Below are 23,410 nucleotides of genomic sequence, written 5' to 3' on the forward strand. Positions count from 1 at the left end.
AATTTGCCAAACTAGTACTGAGCTATATATTAAATTGCAAATTTGCTGACTTACTGAGCATGGTGGTGCAGGCTTATAATGTCCAATACTCAGGAAGTAGAGGATTGCCATTAGCTCAAGGATAGCCTGGACTATATAGTGAGTACCAGGCCAGCCAGGGCTATGTCGTGAGACTATGTCTCAGAAAATAAAACCACTGGGACTGGAGAGGTAGTTCAGTGGTTAAGGGCACTGAAAGCTTTTCTAGAGTATTTGAATTCCAGCAGCTTGTGGCAGCTTACAGCATCTGTGACTCCAGTTTCATGGGATCTACCATTTCCTTCTGGCCTCAGCAGGCACTGCACATATATAGTGCACAGACCTATACATGCAGGCAAACCCTGAAAACAATAAAATAAAAATAATGGATAAATGTTGCAGGAAATATTAGAAAAAAGAAGCGGTTTGGCTAGCTAACGGCCTAGCCACCATGTTCCTGCTCTATGCCCAATTGTCTTGGTAAGCTCTGCAGCAAAACCGGAGCTCCCAAGCTGGTTCCACCAGCTGTTCTGTAGCTTGCCTGCATAGCGACTGAGTGGTCTCTGTGTTTCCGGTTCTGGTTCAACCATCCCTGGAGCCGCTAGTTCCTTCACAGTCATAATAACTACCTGGTTGTTGGAGGACCCACCTTCCAGTAACCTAGTAAATCAAAACTCTAGATGCTTAAAGTTAACCAATGGGTTTATATATTAGCAAATACTCAATACACAAGATGCCCACACAATTAGAATTGTTAACCCAATTATCTAACCTTGATATTAATAACTACCTGAGATTGCTAGAGACACGAGGGTGACATCTGCAGCCATATTACCTCCCCTCCTCCTTCCTCCTCTCTCCCTGTGGTTTTTCTCTCCTCCTAACTCCTATCTCCGCCTCCCTCTTCCTGTCCAATAATAGGGCTCAGCTGCAAATACATTGGGCAGGAAGTTCCTGCCACAGTAAAAGAAACAATAAGTTGTTTATTTTCTACATAAAAATACTCAAAGTATATCAATAAAATATTCTCAACTATATTGTTTTTTCTTTGTGTGTGTGTGTGTATGGGTATGTGTTTTGTATGCTTAGGTAGTGCATGTTGGTCTGGAATTTGTAGTAATCTTTCTGCTTCTGTTGTTCTAAATTTTGGTATTACAAGTGTGAGCTACCATATATAGCAAAAAAATAAAAAAAAAAAAAAAACCCACATATGGCTGCTAATGTTTAAGATTGGGAAGATAAAATAGTCTAATTTTATTTAGAAAACCATTCTCTTTTTTTCCTTAGTGTTTATCCAACGTATGACTTTGCCTGCCCTATAGTGGACAGCATTGAAGGTGTTACTCATGCCTTGAGGACAACAGAATACCACGACCGAGATGAGCAATTTTATTGGATTATTGAAGCTTTAGGCATAAGGAAACCATACATCTGGGAATACAGTCGCTTAAATCTCAACAACACAGTACTGTCCAAAAGAAAGCTCACGTGGTTTGTCAATGAAGGACTGGTAGATGGATGGTATGTCTAATGTCACGTGGAGTTGTCAGGTTTGACTAGGGAGTGGTGCAGTGGATAGGTCCCTAGTTCATCCCTGTCTCAGCCAGTGCCTTATGGGCCCCTTTCCCTTGACTTAAATGCTGTAAACATGTGTTGCCTGCCATAGACTGTGGCATAGGGAAGTGAGAACTGGACTTGCCACATTCTCTGGGTGTGGTCTTAGCATTAATACAGAATGGTTGTAACTGCTCTTTCATAGAGCTGTCTCTGTCACTCTCCACACACTTCACTCAGGTGTGTCTATGAGATTTCTCTCTCCCTGCTCTGTGCTCTCTAGGTCCGAATGGCCCTAAACTGACACAAGGGTGAAGTGGGCTCAGGCTCAGAGTTCAGGGCTATTTGTCTATTTGTAGACATTTCCTCTAAAATGCTGTGGATAGGAGTAATGGCCATAGGGTTTTTGTAAGGTTAACGTAAAGTAAATTGTGTCCATATATCTGGATTTTCATGATTATAAATCTAAAACACTATTTTGCCTGAATTAAGAATTTATATGTAGGTTTATACTATCAGTATAATAGTGGCCAGGAACAAACATCTATAATTCTATTCTGTCACTCAAGAAGTAAAGACAGGAGGATCCTGAGTTCACAGCTAGCCTCTTCAAAGAGTAAGACACAAATGTGACCAAGATAAGGATATTCTATGTGTTAGGTATATGCTGGAAAATTTCAGCTTTATTATAGAGCTGAGTTTGATAATTATCTTGGGTGTTATCTTTTTTATAAGGGGTGTAATTGCAGCTATACTGAAAATTTAAAATCCAAGCTAAATATCAATAACTTTCATATATATTTTTATATATACATTCATAAACAGTTGACATAATTTCATATCTTGCTGGGTTTATTATTTGAGACAGAGTCTCACTATACAGCCCTTGCTGGCCTAGATCTTGCTGTATATACCAGGCTAGCTTTGAATTCCCAGAGATCTGCCTGCCTCTGCTTCCCAAGTGCAGCACAATTAAAGGCATGTTACCATCACACTCTGCCAAGGAAATATTATTTATTTAATTTGAACTAGGATTTCTGTAGCTAAGATTGACCTTGAACTCACTATGTATCTTAGGCTGACCTTAAACTTGAGATTCCTCCTGCCTTATAGGCCTGTGCTACCACAGTTTATTCTGAACATAATTTATTATTCAGACACAGAGGAATCTTCTCTCTGTATCTAAGTAATGTAAAAATCTGTTTAACAATGCATATTTCCCAGGGATGACCCTCGGTTTCCTACAGTTCGTGGAGTTCTGAGACGAGGGATGACAGTTGAGGGATTGAAGCAGTTCATTGCTGCTCAGGCAAGTCACTGTTTCTTTCCCAGCTCCTCTGAATTTCTAAGCATTCCTATTATTGTCCCATGGATATCCCTTTGCCATCCATGTTCTTCCTATTCCATATTTGTGTGAGTTACCTTGTGGTTCACCATTAGATTTGTTCTTTTTAAATAAGGTTTCACTCTTTTGCTCGTGGGGACCTTGAATTCCTGGTGACCTTCCTGCCTTAGGTTCCCGAGGGCTGGGACTACAGATGTGTAATTCCATGCCTAGCACGGACAGGTTGTTTTCCCCATCTCGATGTGTGTTTCTGGCTGGCTTGGAAATTGCTGTGTAGACTGGGTTGGCCTGTAGAGGTCTTCCTGCCTGTTTCACATCACCGTGCCTGCCTAAGAATAGACTTTTTCTGAAGGGAGTAAATTAATGTTTTATAATAATAAAAGATTGGGACAAAAACAGTGGCCTATTTTCATGTGGTGGGTGGTCAGGTGTCTACTCTGAGTAGCCCTCAGAATGACTTCCAGCAAGGAATGCTATCAAGGCTACACACCAAGGTCTCAGTTTTAGTGAAGTACATGTGCAAGCATTTGTTTTGTTTGTTATTCTAAGTATGCTTAACTGAAGCAAAATCTTTTCCTTGGTATTTATTTTTTTAGTTTATAGTTAGCATACACATGGAGGTCAGAGGGCACCTATTAGGACATGTTCTTTTCTTCTACCATGTCGGTTCCAGGTCATTAGACTTGGTGGTACACACCTTTACCCACTGAACCATCTTGCCAGCCCCTCTACGTGGCATTTCTCATCCTTAAACTATTTTCATTGCTTTTCTAGGGCTCCTCAAGGTCTGTTGTGAACATGGAATGGGACAAAATCTGGGCGTTTAACAAAAAGGTACATCATCCTCTCCTTTGCCTCGCTGGTGTGCCTTTGCAGAATAGGCCCTGTGCACACACTGTGTTGCCATTGTGCAGGCTCTAGAGAGTATAATGATTTCCTGCTTTAATGGATAAGGGTACTAAACGTGTTAATCACCCCAGCAAGAAACAATTATTGAAGCAACAAACTCGAATTTATGGGAAATGGTGATAGTCTTTTCTTAAATCTCTTACGAACACTCTGCATTTCATTTTTCTGCTTTCAAGCTGCGAGCTCTCTGTAAGAAGGTATCACTTCATACTTGTATTGCCTTAAACATAGCTTTTAGCATACATGTTACAAACTGAGGAGTTGTACAGCTTTGAAGCACAATCACATTTCTGTAAAGACTTGCACAATCAAACCTGTTGACAGTGCATCATCCCTAGTTTGCCAAATATGTCCTCTGTTCTTTGTGGCAAAGGGAGACTTGGCTAACTTCATTCCGCTGTTCCCTTGTGTGCTGAGAGGACATAGAAGCTCAAAAAATTACATATTGTATTGAGTTGTAATGAAGGTTCGCTGACTACAATTGCTGTGCTTTCAGCTTGAAAATAAAAGCTTTCTTAATTGGAAAACCAAACCAGGAATCATGCATATTGACATTGTTAATCCCTAATTGGAAGCAGATGCTTGGACACTATAATAAGGCGAATCGTTAGAATGCACGTTCTGCAGTGCGGTTCCTGTGATTGTGATCTGTAAATTCTTCCTTGATGTTGCTGCTTGGTTGTGCTGATGTCTTGCTTCAAGTAGTTGCTTGTCTCGCATGTGTCTTGAATTTATTTAGTTTTTTACTTTTAGTTTTTATATAGTAAGGAATCATTAATTGGTTCTTTCTGTTGCTGCAGTTACTAATAACAAACACAAGTAGAATTTACAAGGAAGTTAATATTTGTATACTTCTTTTCCTTTCCAGATGAACTTTATTTTTTCTAATAGTTTACTTTTTTATTCAATTTATATTCTGACCACAGCCACCCCAACCCCCCCCCCCTTTAAAATTTTACAAGTCCCTTCCTCTTACCCCCTACCATTTTCCTCAGAGAAGGGAGCCCCCTTGAGAACCAGCCTACCCTGGGACATCTAGTCCCAGCAGGATTACACACATCCTCTCCCACTGAGACCCAACCAGGCAGTTCAAGTAGGGGAAGGGGATCCAATGTTAGGGAACAGACCGAGACAGCCCCTGCTCCACTGTTAGGAGATCACATGAGACCAACGTGCACATTTGTTACAATTGTGTAGTGGGTCTGGGTCCAGCTCCCTGATTGGTGGCCCAAGCTTTGTGAGCCACCATGGTCCCAGTTTAGTTGACTCTGTAGGTCTTTTTTTGGTGTCCTTGACCCTTCTGCCTTGCTCACTTATATCCCCAACTCTTCTACAAGACTCCCCAAGCTCTGCCTAATGTTTGGCTGTGGGTGTCTACATCTGCTGTCTCAGAAGACAGTTCTGTCTGCAAGCATAGCAGAGTATCATTAACAGTGTCAGGGCTTGGCTTTCTCCCATGGAATGGATCTCAAGTTGGGGCAGTCATCCGTTGGCTCTTCCCTCAGTGTCTGCTTTATCTTTATCCCTGTACATTTTGTAGGCAAGACATATTTTGGGTTGAAGGTTTTGTGGGTGGATTTATATCCCCCTCCTTCATTGGAAGTCCTGCCTGGCTACAGGAAGTGATCAGTTCAGTCTCTGTCCCCTGCTAGCAGGAATCTCAGATAGGGTCACCCCCATAGACTCCCCATATTCTCCCTCCTCCTAGGCCTCCAGGTAGTCACCAGAGATGGTCCCCGCCAATTTTCATTGTCGCTCCCAGCCCTGCTCTCCTCTTTACCTCCTCTCCTGTCCAGTTCTCTTTACCTCTGTCCATCTACCTCTGATGACTATTTAGTTTTCCCTTCTGACTGAGATTTGTGCATGTCCATCCCTTGGGACGTACTTATTATCCAGTTTCTTAGGGTCTGTGGATTGTAGGCTGGTTATCCTGTACTTTATAGCTAATATCCACTTGTAAGTGAGTACATACCATATGTGTCCTTCTGGCTCTGGGTTACCTCACTCAGGATGATAGTCTCAAGTTCCATCCATTTGCCTGAAAAATCCATGATGTCAGTGTTTTAAATAGAATATTTATTTGTGTACCTTTTTAGGTGCACAACTTTCATAGGTCTAAGTCTTAATTAAATGATATATGTTTATTTATTTCAAATATATGCAATGTGTTTCTCTGGATTAATTCTATGGGCACTTCCCTTTATGTTCCTCTCGGCAGAGACGATGCTGGGTTTATGAATGACTCCTGTGGAGCTTACTGTCCATACTTCAGGCATGCAGGGTGGCACTTGGGTTTTCTTCACTTGGCTTCCTCTGATTGGACAGGAGGCTTTGATCTGTTTTTCTTGTAAGAATTTGGTTTCTTCCTGTCACTTGTTTTATGTTGCCTGCTCCCCCTCCTACATTTATTGGCCTCTGGTTCTCAGAGGTTCTGAGGTCACCAAATTCCTTCCAGTGTTCAGGCACTACATGTGGTTTTAGTTTGCTCTTGGAGAAATCTTTGTCAGAACCTATGAGCCTCTCTGGTGGTGTCCATTGTTTTGTGCTTTAGGAGCAGAGCTGTATACCCAGATCTCTTCCTATCACCCAGGGGATTGCCTTTTTTTTTTTTTTCTATGATAGATCACCTGCTTCCTAGATGGTTTTGTTTTGTTTGTAGTGGGTCTTTATGGTGTCCAGCTGGTCTCCAGCACCTGGGCTTAAGTGGCCCTCCTAGCTCAGTCTCTCTGGGAACTGGGACTATAGGCATGCATTACCATGTTAGCTGGTCCTTTTTTCTTACCAGTCATCCTTTTGTGCTGCACTCTGAATGGGATAAAGAGATCCTACTGAGACCTTTTTTATATGGCATTTTAAAAGTTATGTTTTTTTAAAGGAAGGCTCATTTTGTTGCCTAGACCTCTTGAACTTCCGGTCTTGAACTTACAGATTCAAAGTAGCCACCACCCCACTTGTCTCCTGAGTAACAAACAGGGTCTCTATGTGCTTACCTCTGTGTTAGACTTTTAGTTTTTTTGAGACAGGGTTTCTCTGTGTAGCCCTGGCTGTCCTAGAACTCACTCTGTAGACCAGGCTGGCCTCGAACTCAGAAATCTGCCTGCCTCTGCCTCCCAAGTGCTGGGATTAAAGGCTTGTGCCACCGCTGCCCAGCTAAAATGATTTATTTATTTTATTTATGTGAGTACACCATTGCTCTCTTCAGACATACCAGAAGAGGGCATCAACCCCCATCGCAGATGGTTACAAGCCACTGTGTGGTTGCTGGGAATTGAACTCAGGACCTCTGGAAGAGCAGTCAGTGCTCTTAACCACTGAGCCATCTCTCCAGCCCTTGTTTGTTTGTTTGGTTTTGGTTTTTCGAGACAGGGTTTCTCTGAGTAGCCCTGGCTATCCTGGAACTCACGCTGTAGACCAGGCTGTCCTTGAACTCAGAAATCCGCCTGCTTCTGCCTCCCAAGTGCTGGGATTAAAGGCGTGCGCCACCACTGCCAGGCCTCTCCAGCCCTTGTGTTAGACTTTTGACCTGGTAAGTGTGATGGTTTATTTCTGAGACTAGGTCTTACTCTAGCCCAGGATCTTCCTGCCTCAGTCTGCGGCCTGCCATGCCTGGTTGTGGGTGTTACCGTCTCTAATGGCCTGTATGGTACTGTCCGATTCCTCTCTTAAATGCTCTACAGTCTTTGTAAGAGTGCTGTTGAGCAGTGCTTAAGTGCAAACCTGGAGACATTTCAGATTCACCCTGTAGGATCCTGCTGGGATTCTTTCAGGCCCCTCTTAGAATCCTTAGATTCTTTGGAGTTACTTGAAAACCACTGGTTCAGACTATTAGGATTATATAACTTTGGAGCTGAAAGGGATTCATTCTCCCTCCCCTTCCTTCCCTCCCCTTCCTTCCCTCACTTCTTCCCTTCTTCCCCTTTTCCTTTCTCCCTCCCTCTCTCTCTTTCTTTCTTTCTTTCTTTCTTTCTTTCTTTTTTTTTTTTCTTTCTTTCTAAAGCTGAGGCCTCTTTAGGTTGCCCAGACTGGTCTCAGCTCCTGGGTTGAAGTGATATTCCAGCTTCCAAAGTAGTTAAAATCAACAGTTGCGATCTACCATTTCTGGCTGAGAATTCCAATTTTTCAAATAATTCATGGTTCTTCACATTTGTTTGATATATTTTGAAAAATGATTTTTAAAAACAAATTTCCAAATTTTGGCTAGACCATTTGAATCATACTTCTCTAGGGTAGCCTGGGAATCTGTACAGACAGCTACTCTAGGGTATTAGCCAGCTATGAAAATGCACCCCCTCCTTTTTTTGTTGTGACAGTCTTTCCATAGCCCTGACTGTTCTTGAACTTGCCAAGTAGATCAGGCTGGCCTTTAAATAACAGAGATCCTCCTGTTTCTGCATCCTGAGCACTGGAATTAAAGTCTTAGGTCATGATACCCAGCTAGAAAACACTTGACAATTTTGCAGGTGAGGAAGTTAGCTGCAGTGAATTGGAATTAAGCTTCTTTGAGTTGTATTGCTTTTTCAAAGACATTTTAGAGGCCTAAAAATTATCTGACTGCATTTGTTATTCATTCATGTGTCCATCCCTGCCTGCCTGCCTGTCTGCATGTCTGTCTGTCTGACTATCTATCTATCTATCTATCTGTCTGTCTTCCCCTTAACCCAGCCAGCCTCCCCAGTACAAGGACCGCCAGTATGAGATCCTAGACTTAGCTCTGCATTTGCTTCTGTGCTCATTTTCCCCCAGGTATTTAGTATCTAAGCACTTATATTGTCCTTGGTCAGTGGATACTTTTTACTGGTTCCAGAAGAGGAGGCTACTACCCTTTCACAGCTAGAATAAGTTGTAGCACAGTTAAAAGATTATTTATTCAGTTCATCTACAAATGCTTAGTGTGTACCTGTCCGTGCCAAGTTCATGCTAGGTTTGGGAATTTAGTGGTTTTTCTGTATATACATTGAGTGTTCTTTTTCCAAAATGCTTGAGACCAGGTGTGTTTCAGATTTCCTACTTTTCCAGCATAGAGCTCTACCTTGTGTGTGGCATGTAGCTCAAAAGGATTACCTTGTTTGTTCTTTGAAATTAGAGTTGCCTTATTATAGTGATCTAATGTTATTCTGCTTTAGATGGTGCTGTGGTGCTCAGCCTATTACAGAAATGATACTTAAAACTCTTAATCTTTATTCCTTCCAGTGGGTGTTTCCAGCAGTGCAGAACCGAATACCAAATTCCCTTTAGATCATAATTTATAACCCTCCCAGGATTTTTCTTCATTTCTAATACTGCTAGATTTAAAGATTACCTTCAAAATATTTCTGACTTGTTTTCTTTAGTTTCTTTTACCTGACAGTTTAGAGGAGGAAATCTTAAATCTTCTCTGTCTGTTGGTTTGTAATTCATTTTTTTATTTTTCTTTTTAAACTTTACATGAACGTTGCAAAGTAAAGAAGTGATCAGATAAACTAAATACTAAAGTCTTAACAGATAAAATAATTAGTAAATGCAGTAACAAAGAAAACCATTTAGTGTTCCTGTGCTGTTACTTATTTTATTTATAGTGTTACTACATATTTCAGTATATACATGAGAATGTTTGTTGCAGGTTATTGACCCTGTGGCTCCAAGGTATGTTGCATTGCTGAAGAAGGAAGTGATCCCAGTGAATGTCCTGGACGCGCAGGAGGAGATGAAGGAAGTAGCCAGACACCCCAAGGTCACTCTGCATTGTAACCACTGTATTTCCTTCTGTCAGAGAGGAGCATGACTTTGAGATATTTTCTATTTCAGATTATTTGTCAAGATTTAATACCAATTGGAGCAAATATTTTTTTGTACTGAATTTGTGTAGATTTTGTACTGAAGTAATTTATTTTACTAGTAATGCCCAGCACATGACAGAACTGTTAGATTCAGTCAGCACTTACTTTCTGTTGTATAGGGATAAATTATTTTTTTAATTTAATTTTATTAATTATTTTATTTATTTATATTCCAAATGTTGCTCCCCATGGGTTCTTCATTCCATCCCCCTTCCTGTAAGAGGTGGGTTCTAAAAGGGTGTTCCTACTCAACCACTCCCACCTCATCCCTTAAACATCCCCCTTCCCTGGGGCATCAAGTTTCTACAGGATTGAGCGCATCCTTTCCCACTGAAGCCAGACAAGGCAGTCCTCTGTTACATATGTAGCAAGAGGCTATGGACTAGCCCGTGTATACTCTTTGGTTGGTGACTTAGTAGAGACAATTTAGTAATTCTTAGAGTCATTCTGAAGGTGAGGTGCTGCAATTCATATTCTTAATTGTGTGTGGAAGCTATGACACCTTAGTTCATCATTACACCATTGTCTTCAGTCGTTAGACTCAATCACACACACACACACACACACACACACACACACACACACACACGCACACACACGGTTGTTAATAAGTAAATGTAATGGTAAAATAAAACCCCAACTGTTTTTAAAGTCCTGAAACTTCATTTATTTCTTCATTATTATAAATTGTTACTTTTCAAACTCAGGTTGAAAAAGAGATTAGGACAAGACTAAATTTAAATTGCAGCAGACAGACATAATATTCCTTTTTTCTTTCCAAAAGGGTTAGGGACTACTTACATTTGCAAATATGTTTTTTTCATTTTATTTTATTTTGGGATTATATTATTTCCTTCTCTCCTTTCCTCCCTCCAAAGCCTCACATAAACCCTTCCTTGCTCCTTCAAATTCATGGCCTTTTTTCATTAATTGTTGCTGTGTGCATGTATACATGTATATGTGTGTGTGTGTGTGTGTGTGTGTGTGTGTCTCCTGGGGAAGACCGTTTCCCGAACTCAGCAGCCTTAGTTGGCTGTGGTTGAGGCCCCGTGAGCTTTCCCTCTTCCACATCAGCACGTCTCTTGTGCCGTCCTTGTTCAGCTCATGTTCAGACAGTAGTGTTGGTGACACTTCATCTCACAGCAGACTCCCTGTTTCCCTGGCCCTTAGACTCTTACTGTCCTCTCCTGTGCAGTGATCTCTGAGCCTTGGCTGACTGAGTTGTGCTGGAGATGTATCAGTTAGGACTGGGCTCTGCATTTTCATTCATTGTGGTTTTCTGTGATGATCTCTGGATGAGAAGTGAGAACTAACTTATCTTCGAGTACAAGAATAACATTTAGAATGTACCTGGGGATTATGTGAGATTAGTAATGTATCAGTGTAGGTGCTCCAGGCAGTTGGCTGAGTTTCTAGTATCAGAATGATTTCCCTCTTGTTGAGTGGTCCTTAAGTCCAATTAGAGACCCAAGGTCTGTGTGCCACTAATGCCCCCTCAGGGTTATCATGCCATTCTGGTCGTTATTGTGGTTCATCAGTTGGCACCTTCTGGTGTCTTGAAAACTGTCCACAGACAGGGTGCTTTCCAGGTCAGTTCTAACCAGGCCCTATATCTTAAGTATGTGGTGTCTGCAGCAATAGGAATTTACCTCTGAGGCTTGGGCAGTTGGGACAATGGTCAATAGTGTATAATACTGAGAGTCTTTTAGACAGCTCTGTCCCACAACTCCAAGGCAGCTTCTCATGCCTGCTGTTGGGTTTTTGTTAAGTAGATAGTTACAGTGTAGATTTCTTAGGACCTTTTCCGGTATCTTTACTCCCTCCTTCTCCCCAGAGCCCTCTCCCCATCTTCCCCATTTCTACTTTCAGATAACTTGTAACCTGTTTTTACCCTCTCCTCTAACCTTACCCCACAGTGGTCCTTTGTACTTTTCCTGGTTTCTGTAGTTCACTCCAGGTTATGTACTCATGTCTGGAGATTTGGAGCTAGGAGCTTCAAATGAGAATGGTACCTCTTTAGTCTTTATCTCTTTCATCATGAGATCCACAATGTGAAGCAGGATATTTTGCCTGCCTACACATACATGGTACTTGCTCAAAATTTGTCTTTTAAAATACAAAGCTTCATATTTTCCTGCCAAATTGCCATCTGCTGTCTGATAGTGTCCTGTGAGAATGGCTGTTTCCTCCCTGTATACAAAAGCATTGAGACTGAGGATTGAGAGGCACATTCTGGTGTGGGGTTAGTACTATGCCTTTAGTCCTGAAATCAGTGATTGCTTTAGACTAAGAAGCATTTGAAACAGGCTGCCAGGTGTAACTCTTGTAGTGGTTGGGTCCAGTATCAGAGATAGGCATCAGTGTGGGTTTTCTGCTTTGAGTGTGTGCCTGTGTAATGAGTGTATACTGTTTAAATTCAGAAAATAGAATTGGGAGCTCAAGTAAAACTTGCCCTTCCTAGTTTGTCACAAACACAGAGAACCTTTGTTTGTTTAAAGAGCACAGTAGGGGATGGAAGGACTTACATGCTGCACTCAGGGTTCAAAAGTGTGTTGCTTAACTCATAGCCTACTTTTCTTTTGATCATTCAGAATCCTGATGTTGGCTTGAAGCCTGTGTGGTATAGTCCCAAGGTTTTCATAGAAGGAGCTGATGCGGAGACTTTCTCAGAGGGTGAGATGGTCACGTTTATAAACTGGGGCAACATCAACATTACTAAAATACACAAGTAAGAGTTTTATTTTTCAACTATGGAGGGGAAAAAGTTTTCATTTTTATTTATGTAGTAAACATTATCTAATTCAGACCCTGTCTGAGTCCCTGTCTGAGTCCCTGTCTGAGTCCCTGTCTGAGTCCCTGGCTGGTACTGTTGACTAGTAGTAGATTTGCCCAGGAGGAGACACTGACACTTTGGTCTTTAGATATGTGCATTTTTGTTTTACATGTGTGAGTATTTTGCCTGCATAAATGTGTATGTGTACCATGTGAGTACTTAGTAGCCCCAGAAATCAGAAGAGGGCATCAGATGATCTATAACTAGGGTTATAGCTATCTCTGAGCTGCTGTGTGCCTGCTGGGAATCAGTTTAGGCATATGAAAAATAGTTTGTTATTTTGTTTGTTGATAGTTTCTCATCCAGTAATTGCTGAAGGATCTTTTGGATACGATATTTTATATATGTAATTTTTATATATTTTATCCTTAGTCAAACATTTAAAATAGATTGGCCAGTGTTAATGATGAGTTTTTCTTTCTAGTTAATATTGTTTGCAACAGGTTTTTACAATATTTAAATAGATTATGTTTAAGATTCATATAAGATCTGAAATCTTACTTATGTAGTCATTAGTGTCTACTTGTCAGTAATGGTTAACTGAAGCATTGGAGGCTTATAGTGATAGATAGTCCAGGTGACTTTAAATTCCTGAGTGTGTTTGTTTTCTTCACAGATGTGCATAGATCTGTGCTCCAGTGAATTACTAGTATTTTTAACATAGTTTGTGGCATTCATATAACTAATGTCTGGCAGACATATGCTAAAAATTAAAATAGATGTTTTATTGGAATTTTTCCAAAGAGAATTCTTCATCCGTTTACTACATAATAATAATAATAATAATAATAATAATAATAATAATAATAATATATTTTTAACAGTTTACTTTCTTTTTTGTTTTAATACTTTTCAATCTTTTATAGAAATGCAGATGGAAAAATTATATCTCTGGATGCAAAATTGAATTTGGAAAACAAAGACTACAAGAAAACTACCAAGATCACTTGGCTTGCTGAGAGCTCACATGCTCTCCCTATCCCAGCTGTCTGTGTAACTTACGAGCACTTGATTACAAAGCCAGTGCTAGGAAAAGATGAGGACTTCAAGCAGTACGTCAACAAAGACAGTAAGGTAACTGGAGGAAACTATATCTCATCCTTTCTTAAAGAGACCTTAACATTTGAAAAGCTAATTTTAAATGTTTTAGTTTCTTAGGTAAAATAGAAAGGTCTTGTAGAATTTATTTAAATATAGAGATGTACCTGGGCCTGGTTGTTCATGCCAGTAATCCCAACATTTCGGAGGTTGATGCAGGAAAATCTTGTGTTCATGGTCAGCTTGGGCTACAGAGTAAAATTGTCTCGAAAAGCAGAAAGCCTAGCGTGTACAAGGCCCTGGGTTGAACTTCTATACTGAAACAAAATAAATGGAAACAAACAAAAGAGATGTAAAGAATAATGTTCACATTTTATAACTGACTGGTGAAATACAGTGAAGTTAAGTAACTTGCTTGAAGATGCAGTGAAGAGTAGAGGTGGATTCAAACCTTGGATCCTGCTCACAGAGCCCTTGAGTGCTACTGTATCTTCCAACTGCATTTCCTAGTTATTTTAGGAGATTACTTTCACAAGATTGCCAGTCAAATTATATACAGGTTTTCTAGAGCTACAGTTCATCAATGTCACCTTTAAAAAATATGATGAATGTCCTTGCCTGCAATCCTAGCATTCTCGAGGCTGAGACAGGAAGATTGCTAGATCCAGGTTAGCCTTAGCTTCATGGTGAGATGTCTCAAAGCAAAACAAAATCCAACTAGTCAGAATACTCAGTGTGCTTGGAATCCTCGGGTTTCTGCCTCCTCGACACTGAATTACAAGTGTCCATTCGCACACCCAGCATCGTTATGTGGTTTGTGGTGTTCCCACTCAGATTCCTGTGCTTTCAGAGCAAAGGGTTTATTGAGTGAGCCAGTCAGTTACCAGCCCTTGAGTAGTAAACATCTGTTTTTAAGTGAGCATATTCTAGCTGTTGGAATACTGCTGGTGTTTTACAGTTACTTAGTGTTCTGCATTGGAAAGTACATTTGATTCTCTATCGTTTTTCACAGCATGAAGAACTAATGCTAGGAGATCCCTGCCTTAAGGATTTGAAAAAAGGAGACATCATACAGTTGCAGAGGAGAGGATTCTTCATATGTGACCAGCCATATGAACCGGTTAGGTAAATATTTTTGACCTTTTTGTGTTTATTTTATTGTCTTGAGGATTGATCCTGCAGTCTTATAAGCAGGTACTGAACCCCAGCTGCCTGTTAGGTAAATGAATATAATAACATCTAAACAAAATGTTTGTAATTCTCACAGTGAATAATTCAAAAGCTGAGCTTGACCAAAATACTGTCTGATAAATTTCTACTGTTGGTCTTCTATATTTAATATTTTAGACACGTAATTAATAAGTAGTGCACACTGGATGCTAATAAGTCATTCATTTCTAAAGTGAAACAACTTTCAGTTTCCTGTGGGATGTAACTCATAAGACCAAGTGCTGGAAGCAGCGAGATGTTGAATGCAATGCCCCCAGCCTCACTAAGTGCTGGAAGTCACTTGTGGGTACAGGCTGATGACACCTGATGTGGCTTTGTGTACTATGAGTCAGCAGGGCCAGAGGCACCCTTCACCCCGTTTACCCCCTTCACTCTGCAGAGGAGGGTCTTGTTCAGGACCAGTTAGGTCAGACTCTCAGATAAGATTAGTTTCTTTAGACCAGACCCCTTTTAGATTAATACAGAAGAGACCAAAACTGAATAAATCATACCACTCTTAGTTAAGTGGCATTACCACAAGAATGCACTGTAGTTTGAAAAGCATTAATTGTGTATCATTGAATTTATCCAGTTATTCACCTTTAATTGCTGTTTAGATAATTTTGTTCAAATAAACTTTGGCTATTGTCTTTGTAGCCCATATAGTTGCAGAGAGGCTCCCTGCATCTTGATATATATACCTGATGGGCACACAAAGGAGATGCCAACATCTGGATCAAAGGAGAAGACCAAAGTGGAAACCTCAAAAAAGGAGGTAAATACTGACTTTTACAGAGTTCAGAATCCCAGGGCTTAGAATGTATCTCTTCAGACATGGTTGTCCTTGCTTTTGAGATTCTGAGATTGAAGAAGACATATTTTCTTTTGCTGTTTGTTTCTATCATCCATTTCTGTAAGATTTTAAAACATTTTGGAGAACACAAATTTTTAAAAAGTAATTTTATTATACCAAAACTAAGACAGTTTAGACTAACAGAACGTTTGGGGGGACTCCCCACTCCCTGCAGTGGATCCTCTCTCCCACCCTTCCTCTCTTTCTTCTTTTATTCTTTTTTTTTTTTTTAAACAGGATTCTTGTTGTTTGTACTTTTCTATTCCAACTTCTTTGTATAGAAGAGCTGTCTCCTGCCATTAAAGTTCTGAAAAGAGGAAAGGACGTACTGTAGTGTTGGCACTGGGAAGAGTCCCTTTGCCTTTAAATGGTGGATGTGAATGTTTCGTGTTTTGTTTTCATTTTAGAGATGTTTCATAACCTCTGGAAGTGAGGTAGGACACCTGCCTGCTGTCTGGTTTAAGAGGCTCGTTGTAGATGGAGATGCCATGTCTTGTTCTCTTCATACAGAGTGTGGATTTGGAGGTGGTGACATATGGGATCTGGGTGGGGGTTGAGGATCTTTTATAGGCCAGAGGTTGTCAGATGTCCTTGATCATGGCTCCTTAATGTCTCAGAAGATTTTTAGTGTCACCCTCAACCAAATGAATTCCCAATAAAATGCTTATGTCTTATTTAGTAGCTATAAGAAAATATTATACATATAAATTGAAGATTTTAAGTGTCATTCTAAAAATGTTTTGTTTTTAAATATTATTATTTATTCTTAAAATGATATACTAACTGAAAGAAAAACTAGTACTTCTATTTTCTTGACCCCTGGCTCAGATTGCACAGGATGCTTACATCCTGATTGCTCATGCTGTGCTCACTTCCTGACCTTGGTGATTTTTCACAAGTATTTGCTCTTCATACACAGCAACTGTGCACAGCAGAGCATTTTCCTGAGATGGGTCATCAGATGGAGTAAAACTGAACTGCTGTGAGCTAGTAGCACAGAGTTAGACAGATGTCAGGCATGCTGTTCTGATTTCCTTGGGTATTTAAAATGTCCCATAGTGCTGCTGTGAACTTGCTGACACCTTTGGATATCCTAATACAGGTGGGATCCATTGAAGACAGTGGTTAATTGGTGGTGTGGTCAGACTTGATCCAACAAGAGCTAGGGAAGGACAGTAGGAGGAGGTAGATTCAGGATGTGTAATTTGGATAAAACTGTAACTTGTAGATTTGTTTTGGTTGACTGGGTAAATAGATAACTTGAGGCAGGGAAGACAGAAACAGTTCATTAAAGGAGGAAAGCTTGGAACTCTTTGTCGTGAGAATGGTATACTTTACACTCTGAGCTGATTTGAACAGGCTAAAATCTCTGAGTTCATCCAGAAGGAAAGGGAAAAGAGAGAAACTGTTTCAGTGGCTGCATCCTTGTGTCTGTTCTTGTGTGGTTGATCATACACCAGTAACTTTAAACTTTGGCTTTTTCCATCCCCATCCCCTTTCTCTTTCTCTATACTTGGGATCAAATTGAGGTCTCATAATTCTAGGTAAGTGGTCTTCCCCTGAGCTGTGTATCTTGAGCTCAGGGTCCCTGAGATGTTTACAAATGATTTGTTTATATAGCTCCTGTATTTTCTAAATTTTTATTTTTAGATGGTTGTTTCACCTGCACGTAAGTCTGTATCACTTGTCTGGCTGGTGCCCATAGAGGCCAGAGATAGTAACAGATTCCCTGGAACTTACAGATGGTTGTCAGCAGCCATGTGTGTCCTAGGTGGGACCCAAGTCCCTTGGAGGAGCAGTCATTGTATTTAACCCCTCCAGCCCCATAATTATGCATTTATCTGTTATCAAACTAAAAATTAAAATTATTTATTTACTTGTGTTTTTGTTGTTGGTTTTTTTTTTTTTTTTGGTTACAGGATCTGGACATGTTGCCCAGGTTGGCTAAACTAGCCATCTTCTATCCCTTTTTCCTAATGCTGTGTTTAAGAGAGTATGTGACCATACCTGGCTTGGTGAAGTGAGAAAGTTTTTTTTAAATTGCTAATTCACTTAAAATAACAATCTAATTAAAATTAAAATCCAATTGATGTTAATTAATATGAATACCTTTTTGCGTTTGAGAGAGGTATGGAGACAACAGCAGAATCTCATGATATTCCAGGTTGGCCTTGAACTAGCTAGCTAGTAAGTAGTTCATGGTTGTCTTCAATTTGTAATCCTGCCTCAGCTTCATGAGTGCTAGGATTACAGGGATATATATCACCATGCCAGGTGTCAGAAACAATGTTTTTTTGTGAAAAATAACTTTTCCAGAGCATGTTGCAGCTAGAGGAGCAGTGTCATTTGAATGTTTACAAATCCTTTTGTTGTTATTGTTTTCTGAGGGTGGGGTACAGTTTCTTTTGTTTTAAGATAAGTTATAACTGTGTCGTCTTGGCTGGTCTAGAACTCACCATGTAAATCAGGCTGACCTTGAACTCAGAGTGATCTTCCTGCTGGAGTTAAAGGCTTATGTCCCCATGTCCAATTTGCAGATCCCTTTAGTGTCTTTCTTAAGCACCTCTGAAAACTTGAACAAATCACCCATTAAGAGAATGAAATCACAAAAGGCAATGTGACCTTCCAGACCCTCTTTGAAGGGGCTGCAAAAACTGTATACTGTATACTGGTCCCTCGCAAGTCCCACGTGGTGTACTCAACCTCTTACCTCCAGTCTGTGAGAGATACTGATGTTATAATAAGTGCTCTTGAATGTCAATCATACTGAAAGTAGTGGGGCTGATATTAAAGAGTATAGGCTTAATACAAAAACTGAAGATCTTACTTAGTGTCATTTAGATCATAGCTGTGACCACCAAAGGCTAAACTGAGCTGAACATCTAAAGTAATTCATTCACCTGGGTACCAATTGATGGTGGCTCTGTAATAGATATGGCCTCCAGAGTATGGAGGCCACTTGTGTTTACAGCTCAGACCTACAGAAGTGATGGTCTGGAAGAAAAGAAGCAAAACAACAAAAAAATCAGAAGTGTATGTTCAGTAGGCAAAAGAGAAGCAGCATTGCCTTTATGTTGAGCCTGGAAGATCACACAGTCAAGTCTGCTATACACTTGGGAAGACAGTTAAAGCTGCCCAGATTCAGGACAACAGAGAGCCACTTCTAGGTGGAAGGAATTTTAAAGAGTGTATATATGGATATGGTTAGAAACCACAAACCCTAAAACAAATTCAAGTACAGTTGACCATCAGTATTGTAGGAAGAGATTTCTGCTGTCTTACTGGTATCCTTTTGATGTATAGATCCTTGGGGATATTTGCCTCCTGTAGAAACTGTTACTATCAAAATTCAAGTCTGATCTAGGACTTTTTGATGCATGGGGGGTGTGTGTATGTGTGTGTGGTCTCAGAGTTCTTTGCTGATAAGTAAATTGAGACCTCAAAATTTAAAGAATGTTAATGGTAATGCTGAACATCTGCTGAATGACTTTTTCCCGATTTATTTATATTTTTTCACCAGCCTAAATGGGTTAAATATACTTAACCTTTCTAATAGCGTGCATGATTATTTTATGTTGCATCTCTTTTATTCTTGACCTGAATGAATATATTATACTTTGGTCTCCTAAAGATAAAGATACAGGTTCCTATGAAACCCTCTTACCTCGCCCAGGTTTTCTGATGGTGAGACTGTGCAGTGACTGTCTGCTTTCCTCTCCCTTTGTCTGCTGCTGCTATTGCTATGGGATAAGGTTTTTAGGTGTGAGCTGATTCATCCAAGCTTTTGAAGGAATTGAAATTAAAAGTTTTTGTGAAATACAATGAAATAGTAAGTTTTATATAAGCTTGTGAAGATGTTTAATATGAATTAATACTTTACTTTTGGCTTTTTGCATCTGTAGACAAGCTCTGCTTCTAAAGAAAAACCAGCGCCTGTTGTGAGTGCTGCTCGTGCTGCAGATGAGGCTTCCTCCATCCTCTACAGCAGAGTGGCGGTTCAGGGGGATGTGGTCCGTGAATTGAAAGCCAAGAAAGCACCAAAGGAAGATATAGATGCAGCTGTGAAGCAGCTTTTGACTTTGAAAGCTGAATACAAAGAGAAAGCTGGGCAGGAGTATAAACCTGGGAACCCCCCTACTGCAGTAGTACAGAATGTTTCTACGACGTCACCCTCAAACACTGTGGAAAATACATCATTATACAATAAAGTTGCTGCCCAAGGGGAGGTGGTCCGAAAACTGAAAGCTGAAAAGGCTCCTAAGGTCAGTATGCTGGAGTCAGGAGTGCAGCATAAGCAAGCCTGTGAGTTTTGACTGTTTGCACATAGTCACTTTCTCCCATGAAACAGAGGCTGTTTAATAGGCATGAGCTTGGAATGATCCCCAGCATCACACACACACACATTCCTGCAGTAATAGAAGCCCTTTACAGAGGACAGAGCTCACAGAAGGGTTGTAACGGTGGACTTGAGGTTCTTGGCCCTTTGTGCATTAGAAGTTTTAATAGTCTTGTTAAAACACAAGGATTGTGGCCTCTTTTTATGCTTCAGGAAATCCAGGGTATGCAGAGATACATCCTGCCTTTTGTATTACTGTGTTTCTCATCTCTGACCAAATAACCTGACAGGCAACACATGGGAGAAAGGCTGTCCTCACTCACGATTCAGGTATGCAGTTCATCATAGTCAGGATGGAGGCAAGAATGTCTCACAGATCTGGTGGTGGAATTTATTCACGTCTTTCATGGACTAGGAAGCAAAGAAAGGAGATACAGGCACTGGCCTGGCATTCCGTCCCTCTTCATTTATTCTGGGGCTCCATCCCAGCTGCTGGGATGGTGGCTCATTTCAGCATTCATTTCTCCCACTTCATCCTCTCTGCAAACACCCTACAGACAGCCAAAGGTATGTCCCCTAGGTGATTCTGAATATAGTTAGGTTGGCAATGAAGAGTAACCCTCATAATTTTTTAGTTGTGCCCAAATAGTTGTTCAGGTGCTGCTGCTGCTGGCCCAGGGATTGAAGGGAGCCACCATTGTCTGTCTGGCTCTGGATTTTGCTTTGTTGTGGCAATGTGGCAAATATTCCAATTTTCTCTGGTCAAAAGTTTTTGAGATGTGCCATCAGCCACCTAAGCCACTTTCTAAGTCATCAGAAAAATTTGCATAGTAATTGGTGGAGTTTTGCTCCTATTTTGGAACTATGTATTTATTTATGCATACAATCTTGGTAGAGTATCTCATTCAGTAATATAATAGATTACCTTAATTTTCTCTTCTATAATATTTCTAATTATTGTCAAACAAATTTTTCCTTAAACTGTACCATTTGACTTTAAACTCAAGTGAATGATTAAACTTTATTTTAATATTATTAAAGAGTGTTAAAGAAAGAAAATGTGTGAGTGTGTGTGAGAGAGAGGGAGAGAGAGAGAGAGAGAGAGAGAGAGAGAGAGAGAGAGAGAGAGAGAGAGTGTGTGTGTGTGTGTGTGTGTGTGAGATCAGACACAGCTATGGGAGTCAGTTCTATCTTTGGTCAACTTGGGTCATTGGATCTTTCAAAAAATGTATTTTATAGACATATTTACAAGGGTGTCCTTTTTCTTTTTCTCCTCTTCCTCCTCCTCTTCCTCCCTTTCTTCTTCTCCTTCACATTTTCATTCTTTTAGCTGATAATGTACCCTTGCCTTCCTTTTCCTTGTCTTTCCTTCCATTTCCTTCTTCCCTTCTCCCATTCTTTTTTCCTTCTTTATTTAACTATGATGTTTTTCTTAAGAAAGGAATTCTATTGGGAATTAACTCTAATTCTAAAGTAATGGCAACATGAGTCAGGTTGGGAGTACATTCAGCCTTCCCTAACCTTCTCTGTTCACAACCACCCCCCACCCCCTTTTTTTCCTGAGTCATGGTTGCACTGTATGGCCCAAGGCTAGCCTTGGACTCAGGATCACTCTGCCTCAGTTTCCACAGACTGGAATTATGACTGTCACCACCAGCACTCCTAGATTCTTTCTTAGCATTTCCTCCCACTTTGTTGTCCCTGGGCTCACAGAGTGCAGAGTTCATAGGCAGAAAGACAAAGTAGCCCAAGATGCGCGTTACTGTCTGCTGGATGCAGGGTCCTTGTGGCTGCTGCAGTGCTGTTCCTGTATGGCTGGGCTGTGAGCTAGTCTGAAGTGTACTCCCTCCCTCCTGTTGTGTTGACTCTGTTGTCCTATGCAGTGCTGTGGTATATCAGTGAAAGCACTGAACAGGGAGGCACAATTTCTCCACTGTTTGGTTGATGTCTTGAGGTTCTCCATCAGATGTTAGTTTGTGGTGGGTTGTAGCTTGAGGTCAGACATCCAGCTTGAGTCCTTTCCCTGTGCTGCTGTCTGTCTTCTGTGTAGAATGTCAGGTGTCTCCTTGATGAGGATGCCATTCCTCCTGTTTATGTTGAATTATCAGATATTGAAATATGCAGATATGCATGTAATTTAAGACTTCAGCATTCTTTCTTATTTCTTTTTAATGTTTGAGAGTGCTCTGTTTAGACTGATTTCAGATCTCCATCAGATAACAAAGCCAAAGAGTGCACAGAGCTCTTATATAAAGTAGCATGGTATGTCCATGTTGTCTGCTCAGATCCTTCCATGTATTTGTGTGCTAAGAATCCTCTCTGGATTACTTACAGTACCAAATATGCTATAAATAGTTGTCCTGTTTAGGTAATAGTGAGTCGTTTGTACATTTTCAAAATAGAGCATCTTTTAATATAGAAGACATATTTTGCTCAACTGAATCGTTGAAAGGCTTTTACAAAGAAGTTATTAGTCCAAGTTATTTTCTTTCCCTATTTTTTTTAAGTGGGGGTTTGTATATTATGATGTAATTATTTGTTTTTTAAGTATTTTTTGATCTTTGAGTACTTGATCTCTGGACATAGATGGCTAAGTGTATTTTGATGATTAAATTCTTTGAAATGACATTGAAATATTCATAGATGTTCTGAGATTCTTCTCTTCCTCTTTATTTTCAGGCTAAAATAACTGAAGCTGTAGAATGCTTACTGTCCCTGAAAGCTGAGTATAAAGAAAAAACTGGGAAGGAGTATGTACCTGGCCAACCCCCAGCATCTCAGAACTCACATTCAAATCCTGACAGCAGTGCTGAGCCTTCTGGATCAGAGAAACCAGAAGCCAAAGTGCTGTTTGACAGAGTGGCTTGTCAAGGAGAAGTAGTTCGAAAACTTAAAGCTGAAAAGGCCTCTAAGGTCAGTGAGGTTTCCTTTGTGGTCCTATTTTTTACATAGCCATGTATCTAGTGACTGCTGTTAAGACAGTGAGTACACTGCATAGATTATAGATTTCTGGTACTCTAGGCTCGTTTTGTCTTTTTTATAACCTTTCATTTATTTTCTTAGTGTCTACAAACTGTTGCCATTAATTAATTGTTCACTAGCCTTGTAAATCTGGGTGGCATTTGTTAACATACACCAAGACAGTAACTTGCACTGCTTGATGTCCTCCTTTGTCCCCTCTGTTACACTGAAGGATCAAGTGGATTCAGCTGTACAAGAACTTCTTCAGCTGAAGGCACAGTACAAGTCACTGACAGGAGTTGAGTATAAGCCTGTGTCTGCTACTGGGGCAGAAGACAAAGATAAGAAGAAGAAAGAAAAAGAGAATAAATCTGAAAAGCAGAATAAGCCTCAGAAACAAAATGATGGCCAGGGGAAAGACTCTTCTAAAAGCCAAGGCAGTGGGCTACCACCAAGTGGAGCAGGAGAAGGGCAAGGGCCCAAGAAACAGACCAGGTGCTAAAACACGTTTCTGAATGAATTCAGTTCTAAAGAGATT

At 40.3% G+C, this 23,410-nt stretch overlaps 1 protein-coding gene across 3 annotated transcripts in view; it reads left to right on the plus strand.

Annotated features, from left to right (window-relative positions):
- Positions 1-23,410, plus strand: part of Eprs1 (glutamyl-prolyl-tRNA synthetase 1) — a 67,373-nt gene that overhangs the window by 22,393 nt on the left and 21,570 nt on the right. For 2 of the 3 annotated variants that reach the window (XM_034513562.2, XM_034513563.1), the window contains exons 10-20: positions 1,306-1,539; positions 2,797-2,881; positions 3,692-3,751; positions 9,426-9,536; positions 12,234-12,370; positions 13,342-13,549; positions 14,526-14,638; positions 15,380-15,497; positions 19,478-19,837; positions 22,591-22,824; positions 23,105-23,367. In XM_034513562.2, the coding sequence (XP_034369453.1) occupies positions 1,306-1,539; positions 2,797-2,881; positions 3,692-3,751; positions 9,426-9,536; positions 12,234-12,370; positions 13,342-13,549; positions 14,526-14,638; positions 15,380-15,497; positions 19,478-19,837; positions 22,591-22,824; positions 23,105-23,367 (1,923 nt within the window). Of the gene's footprint in view, positions 1-1,305; positions 1,540-2,796; positions 2,882-3,691; positions 3,752-4,002; positions 4,024-9,425; positions 9,537-12,233; positions 12,371-13,341; positions 13,550-14,525; positions 14,639-15,379; positions 15,498-19,477; positions 19,838-22,590; positions 22,825-23,104; positions 23,368-23,410 lie in introns of all 3 variants that reach the window. The other variant, XM_034513561.1, reaches the window with a different exon arrangement.

This window comes from Arvicanthis niloticus, chromosome 10, assembly GCF_011762505.2.
Source record: "Arvicanthis niloticus isolate mArvNil1 chromosome 10, mArvNil1.pat.X, whole genome shotgun sequence".
NCBI lineage: Eukaryota > Metazoa > Chordata > Mammalia > Rodentia > Muridae > Arvicanthis > Arvicanthis niloticus.